Below are 17264 nucleotides of genomic sequence, written 5' to 3'. Positions count from 1 at the left end.
ACAGGTACAATGCACATGAATCAGCATTTCAGTTTCCACATGAATGTAAATGTGACAGTTAGCTAAAGAGCTCATTTTCTCTGGAACATATCAATGTGAGGTGCAGACCTGCTGTGAGGCTGTTGACATGGGAGCCTCTGGTTCTGCTTGAGGTCCGCCTGTCCACCTGGCTCTGGGGTGGTCATGTCCTCCAGCCCCCCCGCAGACCTCCTTTCTTCTTCTTCTTCCCCGAGGCTCCGGTGGCCGTTTCCAGAAGCTTCCGTCCCCTCCTCCGCCTCGCTGTTCCTGCCGTTGGGCTGAAGGTTGATGCTGCAGCACGCGACCTTGCCGTAATCTCTGTCCTGGGCCGGAGCCTCCCCCGGGACCCCCCCGAAGCCCCCGGGCCCACACGGCCACGGGGGGGTCGCCCCTGCAGAAGGCTCCAGGGGGATGGGTTGAGGTTGGGGCCCCTGGGCCGGGCCCGGCTCACCCAGCCTGTCCTCCAGCAGCTGCCAGGCCTCCTGCCGTCTGAGCCAGGCCACGTTCCACACCCTCGTGCCCCGGGACCCCTGCAGTCCGCACGCCCGCACCTTGGCCTCCTGGAACCGCTCTGCCGAAAACTGGCCCAGCCGCTCCCGGTACCCCTGCAGTGTGTCCCGAACCTCTGACCCCGGCTGCGACTGCTCCAGGTATCGTCTGCAGTCTGCGGCCAGCTCAGTGGCCTGGAAACACATTTACACATTATTCCAGCCATTTCATCTGCACCCAGTTACTTTTCCAAAAACACCTTACAGTCAGTCAGGCATTATATGTGAAAAAATAGCTTCCTAAGGCGATGAACTTATATTTCACATATATGCTTAAATAGCTTATAATTAGGGCCACCATTTTGTCTACACTATGTGACCCGCAGGTATTTGAACTCATATTTAAATGGTTGTCCTCCAGGGGTCCCCATAGGCACTCCAACAGCACAGTCGAGTGACTAATCATAGAATTGAGTTTGTAATTGAGACATATAAACTGTTAGTTGGTCTAATATAAGGGAAGTCAACATGATAAGTGAACATGGATGGAAGTTGAAATGCTACGAAAAGCCAGTGGTGCTCAGTCGGCACTTGCTTGTCCTGGAGAGTTGGCTTTTATTGTTAGTCAGCACTTAAATAGCACAGGAATCGAACCCTCCTGTTATGTCAAATTGACCCGTTTCAAAGTTTAAAAATACAGGGAAAAAAAAGAAAAAAGTTTGGAGCATGAAACCTTTTCTGCTGGGCTTAATTACTGTCATGTAAATGAAAAAATACTCTTTTCACGTGTTTGCAACCCCCCCCCCCCCCCCCTGCATGTTTATATTACACACATACTGTTTGACCCGGCAGTAATAATGACAAGGATGCCAAGATCAGCACCAGAGAGGACCAGAAACCTGAGATGATCCTGGATTACAATGCCACCAAGGGAGGGGTGGACAATCTTGACAAGGTGACTGGGTCAAGGTGACAGCACGCTGGCCTTTGGTCATTTTTTATGACATTGTGGGTGTGTCAGCCTACAATGCGTTAGTCATCTGGACTGAGATCTTCCCAGATTGGAAAGCTTCCAAGCTGTTCAAGAGACGGCTCTTCCTCGAGGAGCTTGGGAGAGCACTTGTGACACCCCACATTGAGAGAAGGCAGCACCTGCCAAGAAGCCAAGCCGCTGTAGTCATGGTGAGGAGGATCCAGGAGGAAAATGCACCTACCCCACCTGTGCCCAAGGTAAGTGTGTGTGTGTGAGTCAGGTGATCAGGATGCACAAAACTTCTTTACTGTTCAAACTAATACAGTAATCATCATCTTCATCTTTCTAGGTTGCTGCTGCGGGAAAAAAGAGGAAGAGGTGCCAAGTCTGCAAGCCCAGTGATGACAGCAAGACTAGCATCACATGCTTCAAGTGCAAAACATTAATGTGGTGTGCTTCATAGACACACACACACACACACACACACACAAACAAAATGTTCTCTCCTTCTTGTTCAGGTTTCCTGTTGTAAACATTGTAAACATTGTTAAAAATTAAATGTAGTTTTAAGATGTATATTTGAATTTAAAGGGTCAGTTTGACACCTAACAGAAGAGATGTGTTGTTTGAATTATACAACATGCCCCCATAACAGAAACTATTTAAAAAATGTTTAAAAAAATAAGAATGTGTTGAAACAAATGTGGTGAATGTCTCATTTTTGCCAGTGCACAGAAAAAAAAAGAATTAATTATATTCATTCGAAAAAGATATTTTTAAACTACTTTCAGTTGATGAAATATGCACCGGGTCAATTTGACCCGGGAACATTATTGCTGTTCCCTAAAGTTGAACATAACAGGAGGGTTAAATCAGTTGATTACACAGTTACATTTACATTTTAGTCATTGAGCACTTTTAATCTAAAATGACAATTAATTCAGGTCACCTGGTTTCTTGGGTCCAAGGTAGTAAGTAATTACACTGAATTGAACATGTGAATGTTGTAAACATTGCATCAATTATCATCTGTGCTTAGTTAGTGACAATTACTTTATCAACTTAGATGATTGAGGTGGTGCAGATGGGATAATTGTTTGGAAAGGGGCTGGACAGAGAGTTTATAGCGCCCTCTAGCTGGCAGAGGAATGAAGTACTATACAAGAAAACAAGGGGAGACAAACTATGGTCCTAATCATAATATAATAATAATAATAATAATAATAATAATAATAATAATAATATTATTATTATTATTATTGTAATTGTTAAACATGCAAGCAGGGTTGAGGGGGCCAAGCAGTCCAGCAGGGCAAGGTCACCATGGCAACTTGATCGGATAATGTTAAAAGTTTTATGTCAATTGACCAAAGATGACATCACATCCTGTTTAAGTAATTTGCCTTTGATTTGGCTCACGTTGATGAATGCTTTCAAAAATCCATCTGATAACAGCTCAAAACTTACATGCATAAATGTGCCTCCAAATTTGACCTGTTGGTGGCGCTAGAGCGCTCGAGGTGGAGACATGAATCTTGGTGAAAAGAATCACGGGGCTGTCCCCAATCAGTGTGTCAAATTTCAAAAGCTTGTTACCATACAGCTCTAGGGGCTGCCATAGACACCCTTGCCAGAAATAAAAGATGATGAATAATAATAAGAAAGATGGCTGCAAAAAAGAAAAAGGTAGAAACACACAGTGTGCCTACGCAGCTTTGCTGCTTGGCACCAAATCATAATAATAATATCGTTTTGGCAGAAAATGTAGTTTTGAGTTGTACACGTTCTTCAGTCATAGTATGGTTCTGTATTTAAAGATGTTGAAAGAAATAACTGCAGTAGGACACACCCCTTCACAGAAGCGGCACAGCGTCACCATGGTTTCCAGCTCTTGGCGGCAGACCTCAGCTTGGGACAGGAAGTGGGCCAGATGGGACAGGAAGCTGAGCACCATGGTGCGGAACAGCTGGGCCTCGGGATAGGACGAGCCTTGGGCCTGCTCTACCTCCCGCACCAGGGCCAGGGCCTGCTGCTTCCGCTCCTGAGGAGCACAGAAGAGCTTCACATCTGCACACTTCACCACCGCTGGAAAACCCAGGTCTCGAGAGTAAAAGTCCTCCCCAGTATTTTGTTTCAATCACTGGGATTTCCTAATCAGCAGGTAGTAGAAACACATGGCAGGACTTTTACTTTCTGACCACTGGACTTTCAACCTCTGCAATTTACTGTGTGCGTCCATTGGATTCCCCATGAGTACCACAATTCCCTCACCTGCTAGGTAGGAAAATAATACGCCGAGGTCCATGAAAGGCACTAGACTGTGACTCTGTTAGAGATTGTGGGAGGACTGTGACTCTGTTAGAGATTGTGGGAGGACTGTGACTCTGTTAGAGATTGTGGGAGGAGTGTGAGTCTGTTAGAGATTGTGGGAGGACTGTGACTCTGTTATAGATTATGGGAGGACTGTGACTCTGTTAGAGATTGTGGGAGGACTGTGACTCTGTTAGAGATTGTGGGAGGACTGTGACTCTGTTAGAGATTGTGGGAGGAGTGTGACTCTGTTAGAGATTGTGGGAGGAGTGTGACTCTGTTAGAGATTGTGGGAGGACTGTGACTCTGTTATAGATTATGGGAGGACTGTGACTCTGTTATAGATTATGGGAGGAGTGTGACTTGTTATAGATTATGGGAGGACTGTGACTCTGTTATAGATTATGGGAGGACTGTGACTCTGTTATAGATTATGGGAGGAGTGTGACTCTGTTATAGATTATGGGAGGACTGTGACTCTGTTATAGATTATGGGAGGACTGTGACTCTGTTAGAGATTGTGGGAGGAGTGTGACTCTGTTAGAGATTGTGGGAGGACTGTGACTTTGTTAGAGATGAGATTGTGGGAGGACTGTGACTCTGTTAGAGATTGTGGGAGGACTGTGACTCTGTTAGAGATTGTGGGAGGACTGTGACTCTGTTAGAGATTGTGGGAGGACTGTGACTTTGTTAGAGATGAGATTGTGGGAGGACGTACATTGGCCTCGGTCAGGAAGCTGTTGAAGCTCTCCAGAGTCCGCTCAACTCTCTCCAGCGAATCCTCCACAGACCCCGCCTCCAGCAACCGTCTCTCTCCTTCGGCATTGAACCACTCCCTGATCTATGGCCAGCAGAGCATTATCATCATCATCAACATCATCATCATCATCATCAACATCACCTTCATCATCATTATCATTGTGGTACAGAGTACCCATGCCAGCCAGACTCAGGGCTGCAGACAGTGCAATAGAGCCCAGACTCAGGGATACAGACAGTGTAATAGAGCCCAGACTCAGGGATATAGACAGTGTAATAGAGCCCAGACTCAGGGCTGCAGACAGTGTAATAGAGCCCAGACTCAGGGATACAGACAGTGTAGTAGAGCCCAGACTCAGGGCTGCAGACAGTGTAATAGAGCCCAGACTCAGGGATACAGACAGTGTAATAGAGCCCAGACTCAGGGATACAGACAGTGTAATAGAGCCCAGACTCAGGGCTGCAGACAGTGTAATGGAGCCCAGACTCAGGGATACAGACAGTGTAATAGAGCCCAGACTCAGGGCTGCAGACAGTGTAATAGAGCCCAGACTCAGGGCTGCAGACAGTGTAATAGAGCCCAGACTCAGGGCTGCAGACAGTGTAATAGAGCCCAGACTCAGGGATACAGACAGTGTAATAGAGCCCAGACTCAGGGCTACAGACAGTGTAGCAGAGCCCAGACTCAGGGCTGCAGACAGTGTAATGGAGCCCAGACTCAGGGATACAGACAGTGTAATAGAGCCCAGACTCAGGGCTGCAGACAGTGTAATAGAGCCCAGACTCAGGATACAGACAGTGTAATAGAGCCCAGACTCAGGGCTGCAGACAGTATAATAGAGCCCAGACTCAGGGCTGCAGACAGTGTAATAGAGCCCAGACTCAGGGATACAGACAGTGTAATAGAGCCCAGACTCAGGGCTACAGACAGTGTAATAGAGCCCAGACTCAGGGATACAGACAGTGTAATAGAGCCCAGACTCAGGGCTACAGACAGTGTAATAGAGCCCAGACTCAGGGATACAGACAGTGTAATAGAGCACAGACTCAGGGCTGCAGACAGTGTAATAGAGCCCAGACTCAGGGCTGCAGACAGTGTAATAGAGCCCAGACTCAGGGATACAGACAGTGTAATAGAGCTCAGACTCAGGGATACAGACAGTGTAATAGAGCCCAGACTCAGGGCTGCAGACAGTGTAATGGAGCCCAGACTCAGGGATACAGACAGTGTAATAGAGCCCAGACTCAGGGCTGCAGACAGTGTAATAGAGCCCAGACTCAGGATACAGACAGTGTAATAGAGCCCAGACTCAGGGCTGCAGACAGTATAATAGAGCCCAGACTCAGGGCTGCAGACAGTGTAATAGAGCCCAGACTCAGGGCTGCAGACAGTGTAATAGAGCCCAGACTCAGGGCTGCAGACAGTGTAATAGAGCCCAGACTCAGGGATACAGACAGTGTAATAGAGCCCAGACTCAGGGCTACAGACAGTGTAGCAGAGCCCAGACTCAGGGCTGCAGACAGTGTAATAGAGCCCAGACTCAGGGCTGCAGGCAGTGTAATAGAGCACAGACTCAGGGCTGCAGACAGTGTAATGGAGCCCAGACTCAGGGCTGCAGACAGTGTAATAGAGTCCAGACTCAGGGCTACAGACAGTGCAATAGAGCCCAGACTCAGGGATACAGACAGTGTAATAGAGCCCAGACTCAGGGCTACAGACAGTGTAATAGAACCCAGACTCAGGGCTGCAGGCAGTGTAATAGAGCCCAGACTCAGGGCTGCAGACAGTGTAATAGAGCCCAGACTCAGGGATACAGACAGTGTAATAGAGCCCAGACTCAGGGCTACAGACAGTGTAATAGAGCCCAGACTCAGGGATACAGACAGTGTAATAGAGCCCAGACTCAGGGCTACAGACAGTGTAATAGAGCCCAGACTCAGGGATACAGACAGTGTAATAGAGCACAGACTCAGGGCTGCAGACAGTGTAATAGAGCCCAGACTCAGGGCTACAGACAGTGTAATAGAGCCCAGACTCAGGGATACAGACAGTATAATAGAGCCCAGACTCAGGGCTGCAGACAGTGTAATAGAGCCCAGACTCAGGGCTGCAGGCAGTGTAATAGAGCCCAGACTCAGGGCTGCAGACAGTGTAATAGAGCCCAGACTCAGGGCTGCAGACAGTGTAATAGAGCCCAGACTCAGGGCTACAGACAGTGTAATAGAGCCCAGACTCAGGGATACAGACAGTGTAATAGAGCCCAGACTCAGGGCTGCAGACAGTGTAATAGAGCCCAGACTCAGGGCTACAGACAGTGTAATAGAGCCCAGACTCAGGGATACAGACAGTGTAATAGAGCCCAGACTCAGGTAGACTCACCTGTGTGAAGCGTCCCTCCAGCTCCCGCAGAGTGAGCAGGACCTCCAGGTGCTGCAGGGACTGGTTGGACTTCATCACCAGCGTGTGCACCTGCTCCTCCACCTGATCATACAGGCCGCCCGCCAGAGCCATGGAGTCCCTGCAGAGAGAGACACCGTCACACACACACACACTGCAGCGTTCTGTCACACACACACACACACACACACACACTGCAGCATCTGTCTCACACACACACACACACTGCAGCTTTCTGTCACACACACACACGTACTGCAGCATCTGTCACACACACACTGCAGCATCTGTCTCACACACACACACACACACACACACTGCAGCTTTCTGTCACACACACACACACACACACACACACACACACTGCAGCATCTGTCACACCACACACTGCACTCACAGTTGCAAAAACACAGTGCACTGCAGTTTAAGTAGCCTAGTTGCGTTCCCTTTGGATCTGCTCACATCTGCTTTTTTATATAAAAAACTTTTTTGGACATTGAGTGCTTTAAGCTTTAAGTAGAGCTTGTTGGACTGGGAGGAGATAACATTAGTGTTGTATTGTATAAGCCATCCAGTAGTTAACTTTTCTATCAATTTTGGTATTTAGGAATGTTTTTTTTGCAACATGAGTAGTCTAATTGTTTTGATTTGTATCTAATATAGGCAAGGGCATTTCTTAGCTGCATTGTCTGTTTTGCTATTTTCTCCTGCTGCAGAGGACACAAGCTCATTTGCCAGGGTGCCAGATAATAGCTCTGTTATTAGCCAGTGTTGCTTGTTAATATATCTTCTTTGCTTCTGAATACATTGCATTTGTCCCAAATAAAGTCTGTTAGCTTCTGAATGAATTTTATCGGTCCTGAATTAATTTTGTTCACTCCTGAATTCATCTTATTACATTCCATTCCATTATTGGCATTTGGCAGACGCTCTTATCCAGAGCAACGTACAGTTGATTAGACTAAGCAGGAGACACCCCCCTGGAGCAATGCAGGGTTAAGGGCCTCACTTGTGTGGATCTTATTGTGGCTACACCGGGATTAGAACCACTGACCTTGCGGGTCCCAGTCATTTACCTTAACCACTACACTACAGGCCGCCCCTGCTTATTGGTTATGAATGAATGTTGTTCAATACTGAGTAAATGTTATTGGTCCTGAATGAATCTTGTCACTCCTGAATGAGTCTAATTGGTTCTGAAAAAATCTTGTTCACTCCTGAATGAATCTTATTGGTTCTGAATGAATGTTTTTCAATGCTGAATTAATCTTATTGGTCCTGAATGAATCTTATGGTCCTAAATGAATCTTGTTCGCTCCTGAATTAATCTTATTGGTCCTGAAAGAATCTTGTTCACTTCTGAATTAATCTTATTGGTTCCAAATGAATGTTGTTCACTCCTGAATTAATCTTATTGGTTCTGAATGAATGTTGTTCAATACTGAATTGATCTTATTGGTCCTGAAAGAATTTGTTCACTTCTGAATTAATCTTATTGGTTCTGAGTGAATCTTGTTGGCTCCTGAATTAGTCTTATTGGTCCTGAATGAGTCTGGCTGTCTTGAGGCCGGGAGCTCACCGGTAATCTTCCGAGTGGGAAAAGCGGAACTCCTCCTTCCGCAGCCTGGCCAGCATGGCCCCGCCCTCCCGCTGCAAAGCCACCAATCGGGCGTCCTCTAGCACCTCCCTCATCAGGGCCTTCTGCTCGTCAATGCGCTGCTGAACATCCTGTGACATCACATGGCAGACCAGCTTTATCCCAAAAGAGTATGTCACATAAGAAATATGGAACAATAAAAACATTCTAATAAGGGGAACATTTTGATTTATACATTATCTGGCTGAGAAACTTCCCAGAACCCAAGACTGAAATCATAAGTAATCCTGTATGAGAGCAAATTCTCTGAAACTTTGCTGTAGTTTTTTGCATTTACAATGTTTTTCTTTTCCTCGCGGTTGATTTATATGATATGATTTATGTAATATCCGCAGAGATGTGTCCGTGCTGTTTGCCGTCAGCATGCTTCTCTGCTGGCTCTGTAATGGTATGCGCTGTGAAGCACAGAGTGCCCTGGGCCAGTTCTTTTCTGTGTTTCTGAGTGAGAGTGTGCTCCATGGACTGAGTGGATGTGCGCACCTGCACTGTGTCGATCTTACTGACGCCCTCAAATTTCCCAATGGCCTTCTGGAGCAGCCCGGAAGCTTCCCGGAGATGCGACACAAATGGATCCATTTTCTGAAAACACAGGCGAGGTTTCCACAGGCTACACAATGAAATCAGCTCCATAAGACTGTAGTAGGAATGCGGTTCCCTCATACGAACCTACCGCTTCGGCCTTCAGGCTCGTAACAACATCTCACGCATGAAGCCTGTTTAGAAAGCCTGTTTTCTAACTGGCTGGAATGTGTCACGTGACCTACGCACCTGATAAAGCCGCAGCCAATCGCTGTGGCTGTATGCATAGGTACCGCCCAGAGCGGAGGTCAGCTGATGCCCGTCCACGGTCTTGTGGAGGGCCTTCAGTGAGGTAACGACGTCCATCTGGAGGAAAAGGTCAGAAGGTTATGGTGTGTGTGGTAAAGTGTGTCATGTTATGCTTACGAATGGGCCATTTTGCATCTAATATTAATATGACCTGGAACAGTTTCTTTTAATTATATAAATAAGCACAGCTGCCACACGTCAGTACTGTTCACAAAAATGCACAATTCGATTTCCAGAAAAGTAAAGGACTCTTTCAGCGGTAAACACTAAAATACATCCATATTAAAAGGACTCTGTGACCCCTGACCCCTGACTCCTGACCCTATGTGGGCCCTGACCTGCAGGCCTGGTTGTCTCTCTGGTCGAGGGTGTGTCTCTTTGTCCACCAGCATCAGGACACAGTGAACGGCATGGAGGGCCAATTCCTATGGTCAGGAGAGAGGCAGTGGTTGAACAGCAAGGCTCCACAGACATACACACACACACTCACTATCACTGACACACACACACACACACACACACACACACACACATACATACACAAATGCTCATTCAGATACAGATAATACACAACTTTATATATCACTTAATCACCTATACCAGCTAGCCAAAGACCTGTCTTAAAGATTTGTCGTAGGTCCCATATCTCAAAGAGATACATTCTTACAGCTTTCTTTAAATTTACAGGTAGATGGCTTTTCATTCTCCCCCTTCAAATTTCGAGGGATGGGCTTCCCCTCTTTAGCCGGGGTCCTCCCAAGATTGTTTCCCATTGGTGAGTTTTTCCTCACCTGACAACTTTTTTACCCACCAATTTTAATTTACCAATAGAGAAAACAGTATTAGAAGTTGAAATAAGACTAGTCAGGTAATTCTTTGAGAATATTGCATAATCACATGATCAAAACTACTTTTCCTCTCTACCCCCCCCCCCCCCACATGGCACTTATGAGTACTGTATGAGCAAGCGTTGTACCTGGACCATCCAGAGGGCCCTAAAAAACGCTGGGGGAGGTGGGTTCCTCCGGGCATCGGCCACCACAGTCACCCCCAGCTCTCCAACCTCTTTCCTGGGGCACCCCAAACACAGAGGTCAAAGGTCAGCTCCAATCACATCATCACACTCCAGTGATCCTCGCATCGTTCCCGTGGCAACATGAATTGTTCATTACTGTTTATTAATGACTATGTGTTTTCTCCCCCGAAGATGGGCTGCATTAATTGAGTTAAGTGTAATATGCTGTCCAGTTTAAAAAAGCCAATATATCATACAGGAGACCACAGGCATGGTGATGTCATTGTTTTCGGCATGGCTTCTCACATATGTCTTATTAATGAGTCAAACTCCGCTTGAACTTGACTGAATATGTGCAGGCAAGCTTAGTACAGCTCTTTTTTTTTTTTAGAAACATAAATATATATTATAAATCATATAAATGAAAATCTCAATATAAGTTCACTATCCCTACAACTTGCCTTGCAAAAATGGTCTTCTGGAGGTCACCAGAATGATTTAGATTTCCCTGGAACTTTGCTGCCCTCTAATGTTGAGAGAGTGTAATTTTATGTCAGATCCTGCATTCCTTTTGGAGAGCAGCAGGGGGCGCTGTACCTGGGGACAGAGTGGAGGTACAGCAGCAGCCTACAGAGCTCCTGGCTGGACAGCAGGGGGGACTTCCATCCCTGGTGACCCCCGTACACCTCCACCACCGCCCGACCCGCCCGGTCTCTGCTGCCTGGGAGGGAAGGTTTCCATGACCACCAGGTGTGTCCACTCACAGTTTACAGGTGCTACACTCTCCTGTCCTCTGCTCAAGCTGTTGACACGCACTACATACCAGTATGTGTGTGTATCTGTGTGTATGTGTGTGTATGTGTCAGTATGTGTGTGTCTATGTGTGTATGTGTGTGTCTATGTGTGTGTGTGTGTGTGTGTGTGTGCGTATGTGTGGAGACGTGTATGTGTGTGTATATGTGTGTGTGTGTGTGTGTGTGTGTGTGTGTGAACATGTATGTGTGTGTATATGTGTGTGTGTGTTTTTGCTTAGCATGGATGCTACAGTATCTGCTACAGTAAGAATGCAAGAATCAAAACGATGTTTTGTAACCACATTGTTAAATTTAAGAAATGTCAAGTTAAGGTGACTTTACAAATCACAACAGTAATAATAATAATACAATTTTATCCAAAGCTCAAAGTGCTGTACATGACAAAAACCATGACTGAGTGTCAGTTTTGCATCTTCTATGTCCTTCACTAAGATTAAAGCACTGTAGATATGACATTCTCCTTAAAGGCTCACTCAATGATTTCACAGTTGCTTTTTTCTGCAAAAATGACCATGGTACTCATGGTAGTATTTAACATTGTGCACGCATGTCTTGGTAACCTGGGCAACAGCTTTGCTGAGTCTACTGAATTATTTTCAGTATCTTACCTGAAGACTGAGTAATGTGTTTGTTTCCATAGTGATAAGCTGGGAAAATAGAGACAAATGAAATGTGGAAGATGGAAACAGTGTAGGTCCGACACATATATTAAATACTTACTTTTTCCTTTTGAAGCGCTTTTTATGAGGATCTTTACCAATATTTATTTTAGAAAAATTCTATACTATTCTATTCCATAACTAGATCTTTGTGCTAAGCCATGAGCATCATATTTGCAACTGAACATGAACTGGCCTTTAGGTACTCCAGCCTACGGCTGCATTGACTGGATAGATCCTGGTTTGGAAAGAGGCTGTACCTGGAAGACAGGCCACTCCCAAGTGGAGGAGATCACTGCCAAACTCCTGCGGTGGGGACGGGAGGGGGCCCCAGGACCGGGGGGACGGGGGGGCTCCTGGGGGGCTTGGGAGCTTTTTCTGCTGTCCGTCAGTGAGAGGCGAAGGAGCCCGGGCCTCAGCGTGGCTCTCCTGGACAAGAGCTGCAGATGAGAGAAGTTCAAATGACTGAGGAGCACCTAACAGTCAGGAATGGGTCAATGACTGAGGAGCACCTAACTGTCAGGAATGGGTCAATGACTGAGGAGCACCTAACTGTCTGGAATGGGTCAATGACTGAGGAGCACCTAACTGTCAGGAATGGGTCAGAGGGCCCCTTAATATCTCCTTTTTGGAGGGGGGGGGGGTTAGGAAACTAGATATGTGTCATCTTCCATATACATAACTACTGTACTTGTTTACCTGCTTAAAAAGTGGGTGGGTTTGAATTGTATAAATGTTGGTAATAATGTCTGTGGATAAAAGATGAAAGATAACTGGTAGACAATAGTGTACGACTGCTTACAAACACAGAAACCAGACAATGTTCAAAAATGAAAACCATGCAGTATTGTAGATGCTATTATTGTTCTGTTTAAGTAAAGTTCCTCTTTTTGGTTGCTACCGAAGGGACTCGGTACGACTGGAGAAGGGTTGTATAGCGCAAGGCACTATTATTGTTCATATGCCCCATATTAATAACAGTTATGTACTACTTTGACATTGTTACCTTATTATGTTGCCCTTATACCCAAAACTAGTTTGGTCATGCTACACTGGGATCGGCACATCCGTTTGTAGTCATTGATTCGTTCTGATCGCTCGCTGACTCTAGCATGGACTGTGGAGGGCCGTCTCTGTCTACGCTGGGGTTAGAGCGTCATGCAACTACTGTATATTCATTCTCTGTAAGTTCCCTTTTTCATTGTAAGTAAATAAATTGAAATGTTATTGGGTGTCCTGTGCTATCTTTTCTGCTACACTTAAATACATAATTACACTTGTTGGAGGAAGCCAACAGTATAATTTGTCAAGTTTATTCAAGACTGTTCTTCTAAATTTTTTATTGCTAAACAACATGTTTCGTGCAACATATTTAGCATCCCTAGAGACGACACATGTTTCCTGCGTGTAGCAGCGTAACTCACCTGGTTTGCGGAATCTGTCCGTGTGGGGGGAGACCAGACCCAATACTGGGGTCTTCCTGCCCTGCAACAGCTGCACCGCCCGGAGGAGCTCCGGGCGAACATCACTGTGGCTCCAGCCATTGGGCTTCTGCATCGTGACCGCCTGTCTGCCCGGCTCTGAGACCATGGAAGGGCAGGGAGAGAGTGGCCTCCACCCTCTTTCAGACACCATGGAAGGGGAGGGAGAGAGTGGCCTCCCCCCTCTTTCAGACGCCATGGAAGGGGAGGGAGAGAGTGGCCTCCCCCCTCTTTCAGACGCCATGGAAGGGGAGGGAGAGAGTGGCCTCCCCCCTCTTTCAGACGCCATGGAAGGGGAGGGAGAGAGGGGCCTCCCCCCTCTTTCAGACCCTGTGGAAGGGGAGGGAGAGAGGGGCCTCCCCCCTCTTTCAGACCCTGTGGAAGGGGAGGGAGAGAGGGGCCTCCCCCCTCTTTCAGACCCTGTGGAAGGGGAGGGAGAGAGGGGTCTCCCTCCACTTTCAGATGCCATGGAAGGGGTGGGAGAGAGGAGTCTCCCCCCTCTTCCAGACCCTGTGGAAGGGCAGGGAGAGAGGGGTCTCCCCCCTCTTTCAGACCCTGTGGAAGGGCAGGGAGAGAGGGGTCTCCCCCCTCTTTCAGACGTCATGGAATGGCAGGGAGAGACGGGTCTCTCCGCTCTTTCGACAGTGCGTTGGAGCCATGCATATCCTTCCTCGGTGTCCCTGGCGACCACACAGTCTCCGGGTCGACAGCAGGGTGGGGGAGGGGGCGAGGCCTGGCCAGGGGCCACAGGGCTCTGCAGCGCCTGCAGGTAGGACTGCCGGTACTGACAGCGCGGCTCCTGAGACAGGGGGGCCCGGGCCATAGGGCGCCTCACGCAGGGCGCGCACGGGTCCTCCCGACGCCCGACCGAGTGCCCGCAGGACGTGGGGAACTCTCGAGGGGGCGCTGGGGGGGCCGGGCGGACAGGCCGCAGCGGGGCCGGGTTTTTGGGCAGTGACTCGACCCGCTTGAGCGCCAGGGCCTCCTTCTCCTTGCCGAACTCCACCAGGTCCACATAGTCGCCCTCCAGGTCGCGGTTGCGCCGGCTGTCCCAGGTGTTCGGGGACACCCGGCCCACGGGCTTGTCGACCAGCCGCAGCGACACGGCGATGCCGTCTCGGGCCGGGAGGATCCTGGTCTCCAGGGCGAAGGCCGTGGCGTTCCTGGGCGTGGCCTGAGGTGGCGGGGGCCTGTGAACGAACTCGGGGCGGGCCACTTGTGCCCAGGGCACCTTCAGCACGCCCTGCTCCGTGCACAGCAGGCAGCGATACAGCGGGATGCCGCCGCGGCCCAGGTTCACCTCCCGCAGCCAGTCCTGGGTGAAGATGCAGGGGTACGAGGTTTCTGGGACGGGCGTCTCCTCCAAACCCCGCCGCCCCTCCAGAAGGCTCCCGAGGACGATGCGAGCAGCCTGGTCCCCGAACGGCGCCACCTGCAGGTAGAAGTCTCCGGGGCTCAGGAGCAGCGGATTCACAGGGGCCAGCTGGAGGACCACACGCTCCCGCAGACAGAGAGGCCAGCCCTCGCACTGGAACAGCACGTCAGAGTACGGAGCCTGCCAGAAACACACAGCGCATCAGCCACTACCCTGCTCTCACAAAATTCTGCAGAAACTGAGAAACACTTGGGAGGAAGACTTGATCAAAGCCAATCTGTTTTCAATTAAATAAGGTCAACAGGATGCTGGGAACACAATAAAAAAATGTAGGATGAATAAAAGGAAGTGTAGGGACAACGGGACCACATTTCTATGCATTCCACAGGAAACTCCAGTGACGTTTGCAGCACCAGCCCTGCCGTGACATCTAGTTAGAGCAAACCAATACTGTACAACCCAGAAAGCACCGGAAGCAATAAAACCTACTCCAGTAAAAGACCGACGACACCAGAATGTCCAGCCCTTCCCTTTGCTTGACTTCACTCTTTGTCGACTCTTCTGGCTCTCTCAGGCACTTGAGCGTAGAACTCACACACTCGCATAGTCCCCATGACAGCTGATAATGTGGTGCCAGGCGTAGCTTACCTCAACGTTTTATTGTGACGTTTTTATAAATCAGTTTATTTTCAACTGTACATAGTTCTCTTTTGTGCACACTGCACCTTTTAGTGTTGAATCTGCCCAAAGTTTTATAAACAAGGCCCTACGTGGGATTCTGGCAGCACACTGCAAGGGAGAAAGAGCATCTGGAAAAAGCTGAAAAGACTAAACTGGGTTATGAGGCTCAAATGCATCTAATCTCTCCCAGCAAACTATTCTACATCTTTGAGGTTAATTTATGTCGGTAGCACAAGAGGACAACGGTGGAAATTAACTAAAGATAAATTCTGCATGAATATCAGGAAGTCATGTAGGTCGTGCAGTATGCCGTGGACAAAATGTCTCCCCGGAACTGAGAGACAGAATGCACCTGGAAGGCTGAGGGGAGCTGCCTCGGCAGATTTAATAAATACTGCCACTCCCACTGGGCTCTCTGCCCTCCCACTGGGCGCTCCACCCAATTCCGCCTGGCTCTCCGATCTGGGAGCACCCTCCGCACAAATCCGCCTGTCTCTCCAATCAGGGAATGCTCTCCGCACAATTCCGCCTGGCTCTCTCCGATCTGGGAGGACCCTCTACCCAATTCCGCCTGGCTCTCTCCGATCTTGGAATGCTCTCCGCACAATCAACTGGCTGTTTTCCGACCAGCGGCAAATAAGAACCTTTGTCGTTGTGTCGTTGTCATCTTAGTCACCATCTTATTTTTTGTGGGATGATACAATGTGTCTGTGGGATCAATTTCTTCAAATCAGAAATGATTGTACTTATTGATTTTCAGCTCATCTTAAATAACAGTGTCTATTTTAAATGGTCTCTCAGCAGCCTTCCGCTCTTTTACCTTTTCTTTCTAAGAGGGCTGTTACTGAACGGAAGGTTGAATCCTTGGCCAAATTGGACTGGACAGTTCTATAGACCTACCCTGAATTTATGAAAGCTTATACTGCCTTCTATACATCTGCTCAATAGGAGCTGACTCATTGCAAAAACCTGTGAATTGATGCGCTCTTAGAAGACTTCTATTTACTGCAGTGTACTTCCCGCCTTCATGGTTTTTACCATTGTAGTTCACCAGCTAGAGCAGTAGATGGCATTCTCGCATCTGTTTGCTACAGAAAAAACGAACCCTTTTGTGAATGTGTTTGGAACTTTGCCAGAATTTAGGAATTTACTTGATTCAGAGTTTCAGCAGGGATCTGAGGATGATTCAGATAATTATTTTTTTTACATTTCAGCCATTCCACATTGCTATCTAGCCACTGTTGTCTGTAAAGTGCAGAAACAGGGATTAAAAAGAATAGCAGAGATTTCGTCCCGATCTGTAACCTGATCACTATGTTCAGATGTCATCAACCTATCAATATGTAGGACATCAGAACAGGTTGAATTACAATTACAGTTCAACTGCTAAACTCCCAAATGAACATTTTCCTGCAAAGTCTAGCCTTCAGGGCTCTGTCCACCTCCTTGTTCCTTTCTTTGCTCCTACCGTATCTTTGTCCATTAGGGGAGGCAAAAGTGAAGTGAAAAAAGGAGGCAAAGACGGGAGAATGGAGAAAACATGAATTAGGCAAATGGAATGTCATTGCTCCTTCAAACGTCAGTTTGAATATATGCGTGGCAGATGGGGAGAGGTGGATCCCCAGGTCATAATTTTATTTTATTAACCTTTATTTATACAGGGCAAGTTGACTGAGCACGCATGCTCTTTGCCCTGTTAGGCCCCCTTACCCCCAAGCAGCCTGACATGCATGTCTTATGCCGGGAGGGTGGCCTGTAGCGTAGTGGTTAAGGTAAATGACTGGGACACGCAAGGTGGTCAGTGGTT

At 47.8% G+C, this 17264-nt stretch overlaps 1 protein-coding gene across 1 annotated transcript in view; it reads right to left on the bottom strand.

The window, feature by feature from the left end:
- The window catches only part of LOC133138703 (pleckstrin homology domain-containing family G member 4B-like), a 45471-nt gene that overhangs the window by 11425 nt on the left and 16782 nt on the right, over positions 1 to 17264 (bottom strand). The window contains exons 3-15 of the mRNA XM_061257668.1: positions 14050 to 14956; positions 13345 to 13500; positions 12181 to 12360; positions 11044 to 11167; positions 10408 to 10501; positions 9770 to 9856; positions 9372 to 9488; positions 9084 to 9182; positions 8526 to 8674; positions 6929 to 7067; positions 4508 to 4630; positions 3329 to 3520; positions 109 to 701 (exon numbers count right to left, since the gene is read on the bottom strand). Of these exons, the coding sequence (XP_061113652.1) occupies positions 109 to 701; positions 3329 to 3520; positions 4508 to 4630; positions 6929 to 7067; positions 8526 to 8674; positions 9084 to 9182; positions 9372 to 9488; positions 9770 to 9856; positions 10408 to 10501; positions 11044 to 11167; positions 12181 to 12360; positions 13345 to 13500; positions 14050 to 14956 (2960 nt within the window). The remainder of the gene's footprint in view (positions 1 to 108; positions 702 to 3328; positions 3521 to 4507; positions 4631 to 6928; positions 7068 to 8525; positions 8675 to 9083; positions 9183 to 9371; positions 9489 to 9769; positions 9857 to 10407; positions 10502 to 11043; positions 11168 to 12180; positions 12361 to 13344; positions 13501 to 14049; positions 14957 to 17264) is intronic.

The sequence above is a fragment of the Conger conger genome, chromosome 10 (assembly GCF_963514075.1).
Source record: "Conger conger chromosome 10, fConCon1.1, whole genome shotgun sequence".
Classification (NCBI taxonomy): Eukaryota; Metazoa; Chordata; class Actinopteri; order Anguilliformes; family Congridae; genus Conger; species Conger conger.
The sequence above is the reverse complement of the archived record's forward strand: the minus strand, read 5'-3'. Positions and strand labels throughout refer to the sequence as shown.